The sequence below is a fragment of the Phocoena sinus genome, chromosome 7 (assembly GCF_008692025.1).
Source record: "Phocoena sinus isolate mPhoSin1 chromosome 7, mPhoSin1.pri, whole genome shotgun sequence".
Taxonomy (NCBI): domain Eukaryota; kingdom Metazoa; phylum Chordata; class Mammalia; order Artiodactyla; family Phocoenidae; genus Phocoena; species Phocoena sinus.
Genome location: NC_045769.1, coordinates 14,334,385 through 14,355,440, shown reverse-complemented (window position 1 = coordinate 14,355,440; position 21,056 = coordinate 14,334,385). Strand labels below are relative to the sequence as shown.

The window sequence follows — 21,056 nt, the reverse complement described above, 5'->3', positions numbered from 1 at the left end:
GTGCTCCGCAACGGGAGAGGCCACAGCAGTGAGAGGCCTGCGTACCACAAAAAAAAAAAAAAAAAAAAATTCTTTTATAACTAATTCCCCATAAACCCCATATTTTAAGAACATTTTGCTCATCTGCATAAGCTATACTTAATTCATAATTAACTTCTCTGTTTTTGATAATAACTGACACGTATGACTGCCAGTGAGGGCTTTTGGTCGGCACAAGATAAACAGTTGTCGTGTTGCTTTGTTGTAACCACTGGGATGATTTAATCCCAGTTAAAGGAACACTTCAGCCTGTGTAATGTTATCAAAGGCAAATGCTTAATTTGTCTTAAGATTTTAGGAATGTTGAGCATTAGTTTGGAATCCCTGATTATTATATAGCTACTTAAAGAAGAGTTGAGACTAAAATCGGTATCTATATTTATGGGTCAGGGGTCCATTTACGCTCATATTATAGAGATAAAAGGAAACGGGGTCTCTCCTAGAATAATTGTTAAGGAAGATGCTCTTCACAAGATATCAGGATGGTTCAGCTTGTTTGTGCAGGAATGAAGCACACACGACAGTTGCAATTTCAGGCTGTTCTTGTGAAGTCACAAAGGTCCTTCTAAAGTGCCACCTGTGCTTGAAGCTTTGAATTTTCATTTAGGTTCCTTTTGCTTGGTTTTTGAAGATTCAACTGTGTGTGTGTGTGTGTGTGTGTATGGGTTTAAGAGAGATCACTAACGCTAAAGCTATTAAAAATTAGTTCAGTGTAGCTTTTAGTCCAACTTTTTAAAAATGTTCATAATGTAAATGCAAGTTACAATACATTAAATGGTGAGAATAAAACCAACAGCTTCTGAAGAAGCAAGAATATCTGATTCAGCAGAGAGAGCTTTAAGTTCTTTGAAATGAAACTCAGGAAGATTTGGAGGTACAATAAACAGATGTTTACGTCAGTCATGGTAAAGAAGCACACTTGGAGGATTCCCTGACCCACAGGGCGCCCGGCAAGTCAGTGTCATCATTGCTCATTACTTACACAAGGGGGCACCAACGCCACCTTACATCAGGATCTGGAAGGAAAATACATGCGATATAAATAGCCATCGCTCAAAGCAAAGCGGCATCTGTGCACAGACTCTGTCCTGTGGGAAGGAAGTGAGAACTCTGTGCTCCAGTGATAGCAAGCTCTTGAGAGTTGCTTTCCCAATAGCGAAGGCTGTGTTTTGCCTTTGCTGGGACCATTACCCAGTCCAATTCCTACTTGCCTTGGAGACATAGCTCAGTGGTCCCCTCTTCTTCTATCTCTTCTCTGTCACTCCTCCCTATCTCCTGGAGTTTCCATAAAGCCCAACGCTCAGCACCACCGTTACACTGCGGTATTTTATTCTAGCCAAATGTAGCATCTGTCTCCCTCAACTGAACTGTGAGCTGTACAAGAGCAAGAACCCTGTCATTCATTTTAAAAAAATCCCACCTAAGATTCTATGTTCACTATTCTGTTGTTGCACACCGAGAGTCTGAAGGAATCTCTTCTGCCCTTTTTTCCTAAGGTAAATAAAGCCTCTTATTGCCACTGGTAGAACTAAGATATAATAAGGGGGCACAAAGAAATAAAAAGAAAGGATAAAAGAGAAGTGTAAGAAATGCACGGTTTAGAGGCAAGGAGGCACATGGGGGACCTGCCATCAATAACTACCATAAACATGCATCCATCACCCATCCACCCATCCATGTATCCAGTCTTTGATGTCTACCTGAGAAAACAAAACAAAAATAAAACCCGCCCTTCCAAAAGCTATAGATTAGAGGGAAGTGGAGGCTGATATAAGTGACTTGCAAATGCAATTGTAATAAATATCTTCAAGTGAAAGTACTTAAGGATGTGAGGGCAAATAAGAGGGGGATCTGATCTGGTGGATGAGGTCAGGGATGGATGGATTCTTTGAGGAAGTATTACTTGAGCCAATGGCTATAAAAATAGCTCACGTTCGTTGAACATTTGCAAAGTGCCAACCACCTTGCTAAATGACTTATGCTTATTATTTATAGTCCCATAACAACCTTAATGTTATTATAACAATTCTAGTAGTTACCACTACTATATCTCCATTTTACAGAGGAGAATGCTGAGGCACAGGGAGGTTAAGTAACCTGCCTAATGGTACACAGCCAGCAGGTGGCAGAACTGAGGTTCAAACTGGGCACTCACGCTTGTAACTATTATTCCATTCATGAGATAGTGTGAAATGAATAGGCAAAGGGCAACGGGGAAGGAAAGCATTCCAGGTAGCAGGATGCACCGGGGTGGGGGAGGGGGGGGCGGGGGGCGGGTTCTGTGATTGGAGAGAGGATGGTGAGTATGAGAGTTGGGAGGAAGCCCGGTTGGGGCTGAGGCTGCAGAGAGGTGGCAGGGCAGCCCCAGCCAGGCCATCACCACATCCCTAGCACGCTGGAAAGGCTCCCCCACTCTCTGCGGGGCAGGATCTGTCATCACGCAGCAGTCTTCCACACGTGGACAGTTTGATCACCAGGATCCTTCTGACACCTCACATATACACAAGCGCCTCTGAGCGGGCAGTTTGGAAATCTGTGGGAGTGCTTCTGGTTGCAAAGACAGTGGCCAGAGATGCTACACATCCTGCAGTGTTCAGAACAGCCCAAACAACGAACTATCCTGCTTTCAAACACCCCGCTGCACAGTCACGTTCTTGAGAAACCTGCTCCTTGTCCTCTGAGCCCAGAACCTTATTCTTTTTCCGGTGTAAACACAAAGTATCTTTTCTTTTGCATACTTTTAATGTATGCTGAATCTGTCAGGAATGTGACTACCACGCAAACCAAGTAGAGTCTGTTACTTGTTTTGCTCGGAAATTTACCAAGAGTTTTGCAGCGTTTTAGAAAAAACTGCCTCAACGATGGTAACACAGCCCGTGGTTTTTGTGTCCCCAGTGCAGTGTGCCTGTCTCGGTCTGCTTTTGTGGCTGTCAATTCACAGTCAATGTGAATGTCAATTCTTATTCTAAGAATCTGACTGTTACGTATTCAGGGGTGGCTGTACCCAAGGGTTTACCTACTGAACTACGTCTATAAATAACTTTTGTTTTTCCTGGTATTACAGTTTGGCATTATATTAATTTTTTTTTAAATTTGTGTACATGTGCATAGGTTATATGAGCTACGAGTTTCGTTTCAAGAGAATAAACAGAGTGAAAATCTTTGTTTAACAGAGGGAGTTAGGTCTGCAGGGTTGAAAATCACTTTTCTAGCCTCATCGCTCTCCCTTCCCCGGTTGCTGTGAGAAATGTATTGAGTCAGTGTGTGTTCAAGTGGTTTGAAATGGTCGGGTGGCATCCTGAGGGACTTACTACTCCCAGGACACAGCAAAGAAGAAGGCTGGGTGGGCGCTGACACGTCACATCATACAGCTACCAGCATCTGAGGGCCATCAGCTTCCTACCTCTGTTCTTAGCCCTACGGGCTCAGAAGAGCCCACTAACCCCCTCCCATTTGCTGGTCTCCTGCATTTCTGTTGTGAAAGGCCTGGACCCACTGACTGCTCCACCCTTTCTCTCTCAGAGTCCCACGGCTCAGTCCGCCTGATCATTTCGTGGTTTCAGGAAGGGAGCCCAGGTTGCACCGTGCAGGATCCTGTTGAAAAGGGATTTCATAGGTTTACCAAAACCACACGCTGGCTCTCCTCCGCCCTCCAGAGCATTCCCCATCCGGCTCTTCTCTAGCCCCTCACATGGTTTGCAAATATTCACATCTACGAGTCTAGAGGGAGACCGGGGGAGGACTTACTTTAGTGCAGAATGCTGGGTCCCTGCCTCAGTAGATTGGGGTCCAGAGACCTGCATTCCTTTTTTTTTTTCTGCTTGGGATCTTAGTTCCCTGACCAGGGATTGAACGTGGGCCCTCAGCAGTGAAAGTGCCTAGACATAACCACTGGACCACCAAGGAATTTCCCAGAGATTTGCATTCTAAACACACGCCCCAGGAACCACGCTTTGAGAGACATGACCCGAAAGGCCAGAGTTTCCCCAAGTTTTGTCTTTGGGCTTTTACTCTCCTTATTGAGTCTCTTTTGCTTCCACTCTTGTGACTTTAACTCTCCCCTTCGGTGAAAAACGGTTCCCAAATCTCTATTTCTAGCTTTAACTTTCCTCCGATGTTCTGGACCTACCTCTCCCTCTGAATGTTTCCGCCTGAACCTGAAGTTTACAAAGTAACAGGCTAAAAACACTGATGTTAGACATTTCTTCAGTTTCGTGGAGGGAGAGATGCACGTACACAAGTAATCACATAGTGTGGATGTGCTCTAACGAAGGGTGCAGTCGTGGATAAGCATATGCCCATCATAACCGGGGGAGCCACCTACTTCCTGGGACGACAGAAGCAAGAGGTGAGGAAGGGGAGGGGAGAGGGAAGGGGGAGGGGCATCACAAGGGCAGGGGGTTCAGAGGAACAAACGATTAGGTATAAAACAAGCTACAAGAATGTATTGTACAACACAGGGAATATAGCCAGCATTCTATAATAACTATAAATGGAGTATAACCTTTAAAAATTGTGAATCACTGCATTGTACACCTGTACCTTATATAATATTGTACATCAATTATACTTCAATGTAAAAAGAAAGAGACAAGGAAGGTGTGGGGAGAGCTCAATCCCGAATCTTAAAGGCTGAGAAGCACATTCTGGGCAAAGGGAATGTGGATACAGAAGTAGGAAGGAATGAGCACTAAAACCTTCGAAACAGACAAGGGCCTGTGGGCAGGGGCTCTGGAGATGAGATGCTGCAAAGAAAGCGGTATTCCGCCCTGCCGCCCGAGAGCCACGGGGAGACAAGTCCCCAGGGGGCACAGGTGATGGCGGCAGGAAAAGGGTAGGAAGGCGGACTGAGCCGTGGGGCTCTGAGAGAGAAAGGGCGGAGCAGTCAGTGGGTCCAGGCCTTTCACAACAGAAGGGCCACCGGACACGCCGGCCCCAGTGACGGTCTCAGAGCCCAACTCACGCTTTCATTCACAAAGTGGAAAACCACACCCGCTCATTCCCGGGAACCGTGGCCACTCACCCCTGGTCTCGTTCCTAACCCACACGTTGATGGAGTCACAGGCGGAGGCGGGGTCTTCGAAGTTCGCGTTCCGGACTTCACACTGAAACACGTCTTTGTTCCTCGTGACGAAAGGCACTTCCATCTTAAAGCCATTCTTCACAAACACGGCATTGGCCACTGTCACAATATCTTTATTCTTCTTGGAGACGATGGCTTTGTTGATCTTCTTTAATACTTTACCCACTCCTGAAGGAGAAAGGAGAAAATGCAGCAAATTTCCGCAAGAATGTAGGAAGGTTATTATTTTTTTTAATATCTTCTATATTATGGCAAATAAGAACAGTAGAAACAAAACTAGTATGAGTAGCAAGAGACTAAGTCATCTGCTTTCTCAGTGGCCTTCTGTTAAGAAAAGGGAGGGCGTAGAATGAAGTATAACTATTAATAGCCCCTAAAGATCAATTGCGCTTCTAGCCTCAAAGCAGGCATCTTCCAGGCCTTCTCCACAGCTTCCCCAAGTAGACCTGGCTCTCCTGGAAGACTTTCCTGGCACCAGGTCAATAGGGAGACTGGAAAGCTCTTCAGTTATGTAGCCATGGGGGAATAAACCAAAGGACTCTTCCTAATGCCGTCTCTCTTTCTTAACAATCTTAAGCGCTATTTCCTTTCTTGCCAGATTTAACAACACGATTTTTCTCTATTTTGGGGAAAAAAAGGTATAAAGTTGAGCATCAGAAAGACTATAAAAAATGGCCATGTGCCACCATCCAAGAACAAGGTGATTTTTATTTGATACGAAGCTCACAACGTAAGGGAATTCGTTTTATGGCAACGTAAGCTTTATTTTACACATACCATTCATACATGCTCCATTTAGTTTCAGAGCATGGAAAAGAGGGAAATAAGTTGTAAAGGATGAAATGTGTTCCTACAGAGAGCTTGAATTACAGATCTGTCTTACTTGCTTGGGGTCCTTTCAAAATGACACTGTCCTAAAACAACCGGCAGAGTCACCTTGACGGTCCCCTGGAGATCTGACCTGTCCTTCTTAAATGATGGCAGGTAAGATCCCCAAGGTTTGGCCCTTTGTGAGGCCTCTGGAGACTGCACCCCTCACGGGTTCTGTGGGGGCAGGCCCAGCAGGAGTGGGCAGGCACGTTGTACAACGAAGGGACCAGCAGACTTCACAGCCCAATCCCGGCACTTGTCCCTTTCAGCTCCTCCACGCTCCCCAGTCTCCTGCCCAGAAAAGATCAGGGCAGATCCTCCTCCCGTGCCCCAGACTGTCCTGCCTCTGCCCTCAACCAGAGTGCCGCTGTCTTGAGTTCTCAGAGTCTGAGCCCAAACCAGGGCCTGAAAACCCACCCGGGCTCCCCCAATGAGTCTCTCATGTGAACTGAAGTCATTCCACAACTCAACTGCTAGTGATTTGGGAGGAAGAAGAGATGGGGGTTGCGGGGAGTTGCCAACAGACCAATACTGTCAAAACTTTAGAAACACTAGTGAAAATGAATGTGGTTCAGCGGGAAGACAAACAACGACAATCCAGTTGCTCTTTGGGAATGGTGCTGGCCGACAGGGCCTGGATGGTGCTGGGAGAGGCCAGGAGCCCCGTAGGTGATTCACTATGAAGTTATAAATCACCAGGAGTTCTGTGGGCTTCCAAGCAAGGGCATAACGGTGTGTTCCAAATATTTAGTCCCCCAGTGCTTCCAACAGGTAAACAAACTGCAAACTCATGCAAAAGTTTAATGCCCTGTAAACAGAGCGGGGTGGGTGGGCATCTCGTGCTGGCAGCCCCCGGGGGCTACACTGAGAAGGATCGAACTGGGGTGCAGAGGGGAGCCCTGAAGTACGCACACCCCCATCTCTCCTCCTTTCTCAGCAAAGGCGTCAACGTGGTCAAGATTCCTAGAACTTTATGGCCAGTGGGAATGGAGGAACGTGGGTGGGAAAACGTCCTCGCTTCCCAATAAAGCAACTAAAACCTGGATGTCAGATGTGACTTGTCAAGGTCACGGCACAGGCTGGTGCCAAGGAAGGGCTCCAAGGCTGGCACTGGCCCATGCCCAGCACTGTGGAGGGGGCAGTGGAAGGGGACTCGGGTGAGAAACCTGAGCTAAAGCTGAGTGACAGAACTAGGAGATGTAAGCTCTTAAGCTTAAACAGGTAATTACAACGGGGCTTTCTTTCAGGAAAACGAAACCATTCCTATTGGACCTTACTTTTTTTTTTGTTTTGTTTTTTTGTTTTTTTGTTTTTTTGTTTTTTTTTTGCGGTACCCGGGCCTCTCACTGTTGTGGCCTCTCCCCTTGCGGAGCACAGGCTCCGGACGCACAGGCTCAGCGGCCATGGCTCACGGGCCCAGCCGCTCCGCGGCATGTGGGATCCTCCCAGACTGGGGCACGAACCCACGTCCCCTGCATCGGCAGGCGGACTCTCAACCACTGCGCCACCAGGGAAGCCCTTTTTTTTTTTAATTTAATTAATTTATTTATTTATTATTTTTGGCTGTGTCGGGGCTTCCTTGCTGCGCGCGGGCTTTCTCGCTGCGCGCGGGCTTTCTCTAGTTGTGGCGAGCGGGGGCTTCTCTTGTTGCGGAGCGCGGGCTCCAGGCGCGTGGGCTTCAGTAGTTGTGGCTCGTGGGCTCTAGAGCGCAGGCTCAGTACTTGTGGCACACGGGCTCAGTAGCTGTGGCTCACGGGCTTAGTTGCTTCGCGGCATGTGAGATCTTCCCGGACCAGGGCTCGAACCCGTGTCCCCTGCATTGGCAGGAGGATTCTTAACCACTGAGCCACCAGGGAAGCCCTGGGCCTTACTTTTAAACAAACTTCCTTTATAGCTTTTTATTTTGAAATAATGATAGAATCACAGGAAGTTGCAAAACAATATACAAGGTGGTCCCGTATATTTCCACTTTTCACCCAGTTTCCTGCATGATGGTAGTACAGATCCACAACGAGAAAACTGCCACTGGTGCAGTCCTCAGAGCTCATTCACTTGTTTTACATACGTACGTGTGTGCGTGTGCGTGCGTGTGTGTGTGTGGCTCTATGCAATTTTACCCCCCATGGAGATTCGTGTGTCTGCCACCTCAACTGAGATGCAGAGCGGTTCCATCAGCAGAAGGCTGCCCTGGGCTGCCCTCCGTGGTCACACCCACCCACCTCCCCAGATTACGGATTTAAAAGTACGTTCACAGCCATGATGCATTCTGAGCCCTGTACAACATAGAGGGGGGGCAGATGGGAAGTTTTCTTGTTAGAGATGAGAAAACAGGGGCATTCAAGGGGTCAAGTGACTGCCCAAAGCCCCACAGCTACCGAACGGAGACCAGAACCCAGCTCTCCTAACTCCTAGCCTTGCCACTGTGCCTTAGAGGAGACTGGCCCTCAAGCCCAGGGGGCACCAGCAAGACCCCTCCCAGCTGCTCTGCTCCTCTGTGTGTAAGCAAAGACCAAGCCAGGGGCCCTCCAGACTGGGATTCCTGCAAGTCCCGCCAGCCAGGCCCAGGCGCACGCACCATTCACGCCGTATCTCATCACTGTGGTGAGCTGCTTCTTGGTCCTGCCGTCGGCTCCCAGCTGAAGCATCCCCAGGACGGACGCAATCCCGTGGGGGGAAATGACGATGTTGTCATGAGGCCGGGACTTGACAATCTGATTGAACACCTGGATTCCTGTGTCCGAGCCTAGTTCCTCCAGAGACAGGGGGTTGAACTGGGAGCACACAGAGGGCAATGTCACGGTGGCCACGAGGAAAAAGGGAAAATGCCAATTCATGGTTCCTTCTGGCAAGGACAACCTGAAAAATGAAATCGAGAAAATATTTACATTCTACATTTAATGAATACTCAGCTAGATATGATTTACTAGCCTCAGTGTAACTGAATATCTTTAATATATTCAAGACATAACAGTGTAGATTAGATTGTTTTCCTTTATATGTATTTTGTTAGGGGGATGCGGAGCGAGAGGAAGGAGACTTCCACTTGCTGGTCCCAACTCTGTGCCAGACACAATTCTAATCATTCCATCCTTGCTACCACCCTTCATCCAATCACACCAATATTTACTGAGAGCCTACTGTGTGCCAGGCACTTGTCTAAGTGCTGAGCATAGAAATGTAAGTAAGATGGCCAAGACCCCTGCCCTCCTGGAGTTTATATTCTAGAGGGGAGACAGAAAATAAACCAGGAGGCAATAAAGCCATTTCAGAGGCGGATCAGGCCACAGCAATAAGACACGGTGACGTGTGTGAATGGAGTGGGGGAGCATGGGACAGGACAGGCAGGGAGGCCACCTCTGCAGAGGGACACGCGTGCTGAGAGCTGAGTGACGAGAAAGGGGGGAAGGATGTGCCAGGCAGAAGGACGGCAGGGCGAAGCCCCTGAGGTGGGAACAAAGGTGGATTGTTGGAGCGATGTAAGGGACATGAAGGGGAGAGGTTGGGGAGGAGGCAAAGAAGAAAAAGGGGCCAGATCCTGAAGGGCCTGTCACACCAGGTATGGCTCTTGCATTTCATTCTAGGGGTCACGAGAAACCACTGGAGGGAGCTCCCTGCCGGCGCAGTGGTTAATACTCCACGCTCCCAATGCAGGGGGCCAGGGTTCGATCCCTGGTCAGGGAACTAGATCCCAGATGCATGCCCCAACTAAGAGTTCACATGCCACAACTCAGGAGGCTGCGTGCCGCAACCAAGGAACTGGTGAGCCGCAACTAAGGAGCCCGCGAATTAAAACTAAGGAGTCACGTGCCGCAACCGAGGAGCTGGTGAGCTGCAACTAAGACCCAGTGCGATCAAATAAATTAAGAAAAAAAAAAAAGAAAGAAGGCACTGGAGAGTTTGAAATAAGGGAGTGAATCCCTTGGGTTGCTGTGATTATCTTATAACTACACACTTTCTTTTTCTTACCAGATATATAACTTTCTTAATTAATGAATTGTTAATGAAAATAAATTTAAGTGACACCCTTAAATCTACAAGACGGCAGAACAATTGGCAAATTCATCAGTTGTGAAGATGGCGTTGTTTACACTGATATTCTCAATTACAGTGATTTTTTTGAAACATGCTTTCTTCCTTGATTATCACTTACTGAGCTTTCTTTAGCTGTGACAAGCAAGAGGTAGGAAATTTACATGTGTTTATGGAAAAGCAAATACTTTCATTAAATAAGAACTTAGAAGCGGCAGCTGGTAAAACAAAAGCAGAATTTGAGATGTGGCTAATTTGGTTCCTCCCTTACAGACCCAAGCTTCTGATCAGCACAAGTTTCCCCAGGAAACAATTTGTCCTCCTGTTATGTGCATTTAAATGGGGGAAGTTGGGGGTGTCTGCAGAGAACAAGAAAGAGGGGAGCCTTTTAGAGAGGAGACCTGGAGCGAGGGGAAATAACGTCCATGTGCTCCAGGGAAAGAAAGGGCACCAGGACAGCATCGGGCAAAACGGGCACGTGTGTTCCCTTGTCTTCCTCTCTACGTACTTGTCCTTCTTCCCACCCAAGTAGATGTTCAGTAAATATGTGTGGGATCAAACCTGATGGCTGATACACTTTCTATTTTTGTTCATTCTTTTTCATTGCATCAAAATAATGTTTACTGAGCGTGACTAATTTAGTCCTGAGCCTCAGTCACTCTTAGCTCCAAACACTTCTCAAGCAGAGTGAAATTCACTGGGGTGGGAAGAGGCCTGTCAGCAGAGGCAGAGTTCCCCGCCAGCGCCCTACCAAACACTCAGGGCCCCAAGGTGAACCATTAAGGCCATCGTTCAAGGTGATGGTGCAATTTTCTTATATGTTGGGAAAAAAGCACATTATAAAAAATTTAGAACATTCAGAACTTATCCAGCGCTTAATTGTAAAATGATTGTATAAACACAGCCTGTCTAAATTCAAAACATGTAAGTGACCTACATACACTCCCACTTGGGGCTTTCCTATGGCCAAAGTGGCCTGTTTTGACTTTGGCACCTTGGACTGTCTCTAATACCATGATAATCCCCTGAGTTACTTTCAGCCTGTTGGATAATGGAGCGCTTCCAAATCCTGAATGGAAGTTCTACTCATTTGGTCTAAAAATTAGACATTGTGTCCGCTCCCCTGCTTCTTTCTTTCTGGAAATAAACTTCCTCTTTAACGTTTAATATACTACCAAGGCATCATAAGTATAAAACAATGTGTACCTTCTTTGTTACAAATGGCCAAATTTGGTGACTGGCACCAACTTCATCACTCTGAACTGTTGACTCTTGCATTACGATGGCTTCTGGCATCTGCCTTCAGTATGCCATTAGCTATTCTCCCCAAGCTTCCCAGAGAAATCCTACTGGATCAGCAAATATATTTGGATAAATATTTGAATCTGCATACTCATAGTGGACATCATATTGGTTTTGCCTCTGATAGCTTAAAGTTGATTCACCCACATACTATAGACTTATGTAGAAGATTGTAAAATGGGTAGAAAACAACAGTAACAAGAGAAAGCTAAGTTCCAAGGTCTTGGAAATCAGCAAAGACGGTCTCCCAAATAAATACCCACCTTATTTAGCAGAATTTTTCTTGGTTGTGAATTTTTTGCTAAAAGAACAGTTTCATTATAAAGTGAGGGAAGGCTGCCAGGGGTGTTTTTCTTAGCTCCTTGGATTTAGGAAGTTTTTGTGAGATGTCTGTGTGTAGTTTCATAACAGTGCATTGGGACAGTGTCAGGGGCTGTGCAGAACTCGGAATCTGAGCAGTTTTTCTTTCTTTAAATTTTTTTGAATTTTATTTATTTATTTATACAGCAGGTTCTTATTAGTTGTCTATTTTATACATATTAGTGTATACATGTCAATCCCAATCTCCCAGTTCATCCCACCCCCGCACCCCACCCCCGTGGCTTTCCCCCCTTGGTGTCCATATGTTTGTTCTCTACATCTGTGTCTCAACTTCTGCCCTGCAAAACGGTTCGTCTGTACCATTTTTCTAGACTCCACATATGTGTTAATATACGATATTTCTTTTTCTCTTTCTGAATTACGTCACTCTGTATAACAGTCTCTAGGTCCATCCACGTCTCTGCAAATGACCTAATTTTGTTCTTTTTATGACTGAGTAATATTCCATTGTATATATGTACCACATCTTCTTTATCCATTCATCTGTCGATGGGCATTTAAGTTGCTTCTATGACCTGGCTATTGTAAATAGTGCTGCAACGAACATCAGGGTGCATGTGTCTTTTTGAATTATGGCTTTCTCTGGGTATATGCCCAGTAGTGGGATTGCTGGGTCATATGGTAATTCTATTTTTATCTTATTTAGTTAGTTTTTAAAATTATTTATTTATTTATTTTATTTTTGGCTCCATTGGGTCTTCGTTGCTGCACACGGGCTTTCTCTAGTTGTGGTGAGTGGGGGCTACTCCTCGTTGCGGCGCACGGGCTTCTCACTGCAGTGGCTTCTCTTGTTGCAGAGCAAGGGCTCTAGGCACACGGGCTTCAGTAGTTGTGGCACATGGGCTCAGTAGTTGTGGCTCGTGGGCTCTACAGCGCAGGCTCAGTAGTTGTGGTTATGTGTCCCCTGCATTGGCAGGCGGATTCTTAACCACTGCATCACCAGGGAAGTCTGGTAATTCTATTTTTAGTTTTTTAAGGAACCTCCATACTGTTCTCCATAGTGGCTGTATCAATTTACATTCCCACCAACAGTGCAAGAGGGTTCCCTTTTCTCCACACCCTCTCCAGGATTTATTGTTTGTAGATTTTCTGATGATGCCCATTCTAATCAGTGTGAGGTGATACCTTGTAGTTTTGATTTGCATTTCTCTAATAATTAGTGATGTTGAGCAGCTTTTCATGTGTATCTTGGCCATCTGTATGTCTTCTTTGGAGAAATATCTATTTAGGTCTTCTGCCCATTGTTTGATTGGGTTGTTTGTTTTTTTTAACACTGAGCTGCATGAGCTGTTTATATATTTTGGAGATTAATCCTTTGTCCTTGATTTGTTTGCAAATATTTTCTGAGGGTTGTCTTTTCATCTTGTTTATAGTTTCCTTTGTTTGTCATATATAACCTTTGTTATGTTAAGGTAGGTTCCCTCTATGCCCACTTTCTGGAGAGTTTTTATCATAAATAGGTGTTGAATTTTGTCCTAAGCTTTTTCTGCAGCTATTGAGATGATTATATGGTTTTTATTCTTCAGTTTGTTCGTACGGTGTATCACATTGATTGATTTGAATATATTGAAGAATCCTTGCATCCCTGGGATAAATCCCACTTGATCATAGTGTATGATCCTTTTAATGTGTTGCTTGATTCTGTTTGCTAGTATTTTGTTGAGGAATTTTGCACCTATATTCATCAGTGATAATGGTCTATAATTTTCTTTTTTGGCAGTGTCTTTTTCTGGTTTTGGTATCAGGGTGATGGTGGACTCACAGAATGAGTTTGGAAGTGTTCCTTCCTCTGCAATTTTTTGGAAGAGTTTGAGAAGGATGGGTGTTAGCTTTTCTCTAAATGTTTGACAGTATTCACCTGTGAAGCCATCTGGTCCTGGACTTTTGTTTGTGGGAAGATTTTTAATCACAGTTTCAATTTCATTACTTGTGGTTGGTCTGTTCATGTTTTCTGTTTCTTCCTGGTTCAGTCTTGGAAGGTTATACCTTTCTAAGAATTTGTCCATTTCTTTCAGGTTGTCCATTTTATTGGCATAGAGTTGCTTGCTGTAGTCTCTTAGGATGCTTTGTATTTCTGCAGTGTCCATTGTAACTTCTCCCTTTTCATTTCTCATTTTATTGATTTGAGTCCTCTCCCTCTTTTTTGTGATGAGTCTGGTTTTAAAGGTTTATCAATTTTGTTTACCTTCTCAAAGAACCAGCTTTTAGTTATATTGATCTTTTATTGTTTTCTTTGTTTCTATTTCATTTATTTCTGCTCTGATATTTATGATTTATTTCCTTCTACTAACTTTGGGTTTTGTTTGTTCTTCTTTCTCTAGTTCCTTTAGGTGTAAGGTTAGATTGTTTATTTGAGATTTTTCTTGTTTCTTGAGGTAGGATTGTATTGCTATAAACTTGCCTCTTAGAACTGCTTTTGCTGCATTCCATAGGTTTTGGATTGTCATGTTTTTGTTGTCATTCATCTCCAGGTATTTTTTGATTTCCTGTTTGATTTCTTCAGTGAACTTTTGGTTATTTAGTAATGTATTGTTTAGTCTCCATGTATTTGTGTTTTTTACATTTTTTTCCTGTAACATTTCTAATCTCACAGTGTTGTGGTCTGAAGAGATGCTTGATATGATTTTAATTTTCTTAAATTTACCAAGGCTTGATTTGTGACCCAAGATGTGGTCTATCCTGGAGAATGTTCCGTGTGCACTTGAGAAGAAAGTGTAATCTGCTGTTTTCAGATGGAATGTCCTATAAATATCAATTGAATCTATCTGGTCTATTGTGTCATTTAAAGCTTGTGTTTCCTTATTAATTTTCTGTCTGAATGATCTGTCCATTGGTGTAAGTGAGGTGTTACAGTCCCCCATTATTACTATCTTACTGTTGATTTCCTCTTTTATAGCTGTTAGCATTTGCCTTATGTATTGAGGTGTTCCTATGTTGGGTGCATATATACATATACATTTATAATTGTTATATCTTCTTCTTGGATTGTTCCCTTGATCATTATGTAGTGTCCTTCCTTCTGTTGTAACATTCTTTATTTTAAAGTCTATTTTATTGATATGAGTATTGCTACTCCAGCTTTCTTTTGATTTCTGTTTGCATAGAATATCTTTTTCCATCCCCTCACTTTCAGTCTGTATTTGTCCCTTGGTCTGAAGTGGGTCTCTTGTAGACAGCATATATATGGGTCTTGTTTTTGTATCCATTCAGTGAGCCTGTGTCTTTTGGTTGGAGCATTTAATCCATTCACATTTAAGGTAATTATCGATATGTATGTTCCTATTACCATTTTCTTAATTGTTTTGGGCTTGTTTCTGTAGGTCCTTTTCTCCTCTTGTGTTTCCCACTTAGAGAAGTTCCTTTATCATTTGTTGTAGAGCTGGTTTGGTGGTACTGAATTCTCTTAGATTCTGCTTGTCTATAAAGCTTTTGATTTCTACATCAAATCTGGATGACATCCTTGCTGGGTAGAGTAATCTCAGTTGTAGATTCTTCCCTTTCATCACTCTAAGTATATCATGCCACTCCCTTCTGGCTTGTAGAGTTTCTGCTGAGAAATCAGCTGTTAACCTTAGAGGAGTTCCCTTGTATGTTATATGTCATTTTTCCTTGACTGCTTTCAATAATTTTTCTTTGTCTTTAATTTTTGTCAATTTGATTACTACATGTCTCAGCATGTTTCTCCTTGGGTTTATCCTGCTTGGGACTCTGTGCTTCCTGGACTTTGGTGGCTACTTCCTTTCCGATATTAAGGAAGTTTTTGACCATAATCTCTCCAAATATTTTCTCGGGTCCTTTCTCTCTCTTCTTCTGGGACCCCTATAATGCAAATGGTGGTGCGTTTAATGTTGTCCCAGACATCTCTTAGGCTGTCTTCTTTTCTTTTCATTCTTTTTTCTTTATTCTGTTCCGTGGCAGTGAATTCCACCATTCTGTCTTCCAGGTCACTTATCTGTTCTTCTGCCTCAGTTACTCTGCTATTGATTCCTTCTCATGTATTTTTCATTTCAGTTATTGTACGGTTTGTCTCTGTTTCTTTGTTCTTTTATTCTTCTACGTGTTTGTTCTTTAATTCTTCTAGGTCTTTGTTAAACATTTCTTGCATCTTCTCGATGTTTGCCTCCATTCTTTTTCCGAGGTCCTGGATCATCTTCACTATCATTATTCTGAATTCTTCTTCTAGAAGGTTGCCTATCTCCACTTCATTTAGTTATTTTTCTGGGGTTTTATCTTGTTCCTTTATCTGGTACATAGTCCTCTGCCTTTTTATTTTGTCTATCTTTCTGTAAATGTTGTTTTCATTCCACAGCCTGCAGGACTGTATTTCTTCTTGTTTCTGCTGTCTGCCCTCTGGTGGATAAGGCTATCTTGTGCAAGCTTCCTGATGGGAGGGAATGGTGGTGGGTAGAGCTGGGTATTGCTCTGGTGGGCATAGCTCAGTAAAATTTTAATCTGCTTGTCTGCTGATGGGTGGGGCTGAGTTCCCTCCCTGTTGGTTGTTTGGCCTGAGGCAACCCAACACTGGAGGCTACAGGCTCTTTGGTGGGGCTAATGGTGGACTCCGGGAGGGCTCATGCCAAGGAGTACTTCCCAGAACTTCTGCTGCCCATGTCCTTGTTCCTGCAGTGAGCCACAGCTGCCCCCCACCTCTGCAGGAGACCCTCCAACACTGGTAGGTAGGTCTCGTTCAGTCTCCTATGGGGTCACTGCTCCTTCCCCTGGGTCCTGATGTGCACACTACTTTTTGTGTGCCCTCCAGGAGTGTCGTCTCTGTTTCCCCCAGTCCTATCAAAGTCCTGCAATCAAATCCCGCTAGCCTTCAAGTCTGATTCTCTGGGAATTCCTCCTGCCGTTGCCGGACCCCCAGGTGGGGCTCACAACCTTTACTCCAGTGCGTGAACTTCTGTGGTATAATTGTTCTGCAGTTTGTGAGTCACCCAGCCAGCAGTTATGGGATTTGATTTTATTGTGCTTGCGCCCCTCCTACCGTCTCATTGCAGCTTCTCCTTTGTCTTCGGATGTGGAGAATCTTTTTTGCTGAGTTCCAGTGTCTTCCCGTCAATGATTGTTCAGCAGTTAGTCGTGATTCTGGTGCTCTCGCAAGAGGGAGTGAGTGCACATCCTTAAACTCCACCATCTTGAACCAATTTCCAAATGAATCATCAGAGCTATTTTTGATTTATGTTCTGGGCATAACTTCTTCTTGGTCTCAGTTTCCTAGGCTAAATGCTCAGTGGTCTAAACTCACCTGGCTTGTGTACATGTCCAAGACTAAGCTTTCACTTCTCTCCAAAGTTCAGTAGCCAGGAAAGTGGGTATTAATCCATACATTATTATAGGCTGATAACATTCCTAATATTAACACATATTCATGTCCAAATAGATAGTCTTTTACGTGAAATAACTGTTGGAGTTATCAGGCTTTGAAATGCTTATTCTATAGAATGAAGAGATTCTCATTATGGGAAGAACATAATAACATCCTGTTTTATTTTTTAAGAGAAATTACACTTTAAACTTTCAAATAAGGGAAGGAATAAAGATGTTGCTCAAATGTATTATACAGCATTAATATGGACAATCATAATCTATATAATATTTCAATTTCTTGAATAATCTTTTCTTAACAGTGAAAAAGTCTCTACTTTAGGCCATCCTTGGAGGGAGATCATATACCTATAAATAAAACCATTACCACAGGCATATCCTTCCATATGTGGGCTTCTCTTTCCCCATGGACTTCTAGTTTCTCTTACTCCAAACCTTTCCTTTCCAGTGTGGGGAATGTTTTTGAAGTATTTGGGTGCTGCTTTGAGCTTTAAGTAAGATTTAGTGTTATAAACAATGGGTTGGTAGCTTTGAAATGCCAGACTCAGAGAGCATCCCTACCACCTACATAAATGTACCACCTGCCAATGGCAGGCATTAAAGAAACACACTCTCTCCAGGCCCCATGACTTCAACCCTCACTTCTAGACAGATGATACTCTGATCTGCTGCTCAGATCCTCAGCTGAGTTTCAGTGCCATGCTTTCCACTGTTTACTGCCATTTTTACCTGATTGTACAGAACACAATCTTGTCTTGAAACATCCTTCATGCGTGGGCTATGGAGGGCCACTGCCTCTCCTCCCAAAGGGTTGGCTTCCTGTTGCTGGGCCTTGCTCTTGCCCATGTCCATGACATTGCTTCTCTCCCTGGCTCTCCACCTAGAACACCAGGGCTTCCCCCAACTCCTTCTGTGGCCTGTGGAAAGCTTTCCCTAATTTCTCCAGATGGGGTTAGCCACCCCCTTCTCTGAATTCCCATAGCATTTCCTATCTACACCTCTCATTTTGTTTTTCAAGTATGTTTTTTTTTCCTCCCAACTAGACTGGAAGCTCACAGAAAGCAGGGCCAGGGCACTTTAGAATCCTGGTGCCCACAGGCTCTCATTTAGGGCCCTGCCATTGGGCAGATGCTAAATCAGAGGTCTAATCCAGCTGTGCAAGTGTTTGGTTTGGAAGACAAGGCATTGTAGAAATATTTTAAGCAACTAAAAGTTAGACAATGTCACATACAATCTAGATTTAGAGTTCTTCTCAGGAAAAAGGAAAATGAATGGGTGTTCTGGTAACACAGGCCCTCATTCCCACGGCAGACATCCTGCATAGCAACTGCCCCAGGAGCTGGGCGCCTGCTTTCCTACATGCCTCCTCTGCTCCCCACCAGTTGCCATCACTCACATTACCGCCCCAGGCTGTGAAAAGCCCTTGTAGCCAGACTCCTGCACTGAACAAACGCTCATCGATTAAACAATGGGAGCCTAGTATAGTTGGTCACAAGAGATGAAGCTTATTTTCAACCTTATAAATTCTTTTTTTTACAAAACAAAATGTCTGTTACATAGAACCCATGAGCAAATGATATCTGTCAGCTCAAATGATAAATAATATGATATCTGTCGAGTCTATTTAGAATAACAAATAAGATGTATGAAAACAGTTTTTGGGGAAAAAAAAACCGGAAAGACTCTTCTGGCACCAACTCTTAGCCAGATAATTCCCACCAGTTTTAGGAGGACCCAGCGGTGCCCAACAGAAAATACTCCATCCCTTCTTCTTCTCTAAAAAATGTTTAGGGCTTCCCTGGTGGCGCAGTGGTTGAGAGTCCGCCTGCCGATGCAGGGGACACGGGTTCATGCCCCGGTCCAGGAAGATCCCACATGCCGCGGAGTGGCTGGGCCCGTGAGCCATGGCCGCTGAGCCTGCGTGTCTGGAGTCTGTGCTCCGCAACGGGAGAGGCCACAACAGTGAGAGGCCCGCGTAATGCAAAAAAAAAAAAAAAAAGTGTAAAGTGATATATTTTGTAAAATGTACATATTAAAATTTTTTTATGTCATAAAAGATTTCAAATATATGCAAGAAAAACCCTCAATACCCAACATCCAGAAAAAATAATTATCAACTTGTGGCTTATTTTATTTCTTTCAGAATCAAAGATTATTTTGAAGCAAATTCTAGATAGCACATAATTCAAAATATTTTCAGTATATACTCTAAACCTAAGGAACACACACACATAATATCATTATCCCATTCAAAAATTAATAACTCTTTATTATGTTAAATATCTAGTCAGTGTCCAAATTTTCCTGATTGCCTTCTATTTTACAGTTTATTTGAATCAGGATCTAAATAAGCTCCAAACATTGTAACTGGTTGATATGTCTCTTGTCTTTTAAAAAATCTTCCCCTAGTTGCTTTATTTTTAACTGAAGAAACCAGCTTATTTGTCCTACAGAGTTTCCCAGTCTAGATTTTGCTAATTGCACTCATGTGATGCTGTTTAACAAGCTCATCTGTCTTCCTTACTTCCTGTAAACTGGTAGTTAGACCTAGAACAGCAGTCTGCAAACTCCTGGGCCAGATCTGGCCACACTTTTTGTTTTGTCTCTGGCTGCATTCAGGCTCCTACAGCGAGTTGAACAGACAGCTGCCCAGTTGGACTGCAAAGCCAGGAAACATTTACTACCTGGCCCTTCACAGGAAGTTTGCCAACTTCTGCTCTAGAGGCTGATCAGATTCAAATTTCTTTTTTGCAAGAGTATTTCACAGAGGTACTGCCCAGGGGTCTGGAATCGGGAAACAGCAGCTGTCTGTCTCTTTTTTGTGATGTTGGCAGTTACTCATGATCATTGCCTAAGTGTATTGTTTTATTATGGCTTGCCAAATGGTGCTTTTGTAATCCTTTCTTTCTCCATTTACTGGTTGGAATATTTCTATAAAAAGAAATTTCCCATAACCAATGATTTGGTTGTCTTGAGGTTCAGTTTGTATAGCAAAGGCAAGATCCATTCCCTGTATCATTCTCCAAATAATGACTTGGTTACCCAGAATTCTTAGTGTTGACCAGAGGGGGTTTCTTTGTTTGTTTGCTTAGTATAATTACAAACTCATGTTTTTCAACATATTTTAAGGGTTTTGATCTACTAAAATGTTACTACTTTTATTGATGCTCAGAACGAGCCTCTTCAGGTTGGCTCTTGAACCTTTTATGTGACTCTGTAGTCTCAATAGCTTCCTTGTTTCTGGTTTGGCAAGATGTTCCAGGCTCATTTTGCATACCCAGTTGGAACCAGACACTTCTCTAGGGAACTCTGGTTCCTTTCAGTGGGAGACAGTATTTAGAGACCACAATCTGAGTATCATGACCAAATAAACCCTAAGTTAACCGTGGGGATGCTGGGCAACAGACATGTAGAAAAATCCAAAATCCACTTACATCCCTCTCTGGACTATAGCCGAATACTGAAATTCAAGTTATGGAAGAGAGACTGCTACCCTGTGAATTGGTTTGCCTCCCAGGGCTGTATGGCACAGGGGAGGCACACTAGATAAGGAAAATATGGGGGAGTGAGCTGGGCATTAAAAGTTGGGCTAGGATAATCACAATGAATCACCTTCATGTGAAGGTACTGAGTCTCCTGGATCAACCCCATCCTGAGTGAGGTCCTAACAATGCAAGCTCCTGGAATGAACAACTGGCCCACAGCATGACAAGGAGAGAACCCCAGTTTATCTTGGTGGGGGGCAAGGTGTGACAACCAGTTCCCTCCCATCAATGAAAGCTGACATGTTCTCAGGCCCTGGGAAACTGTTGATATCCTTCTGGTCTCTGTGTTCCTAGGATCCTGGTTCTTGGAAACTAAGATCCTTTATTAATCTACCTCTGGATTAACCAGTTCTTCTGGGGCGGGGGGGCGGGCTACAGGAGGAGGCTACAGGAGGAGGAGAAAAAATAGCACATCAGATTATATTAGAATCATGGCCTCTCCCAACAGCTTTCTTGACAGAGCTTCCCAAAGAAGTAAA

At 43.9% G+C, this 21,056-nt stretch overlaps 1 protein-coding gene across 1 annotated transcript in view; it reads right to left on the bottom strand.

Annotated features, from left to right (window-relative positions):
* The window catches only part of SERPINE2 (serpin family E member 2), a 74,742-nt gene that overhangs the window by 19,122 nt on the left and 34,564 nt on the right, over positions 1-21,056 (bottom strand). The window contains 2 exon segments of the mRNA XM_032636874.1: positions 5,063-5,290; positions 8,568-8,848. Of these exon segments, the coding sequence (XP_032492765.1) occupies positions 5,063-5,290; positions 8,568-8,826 (487 nt within the window). The 5' untranslated portion in view covers positions 8,827-8,848.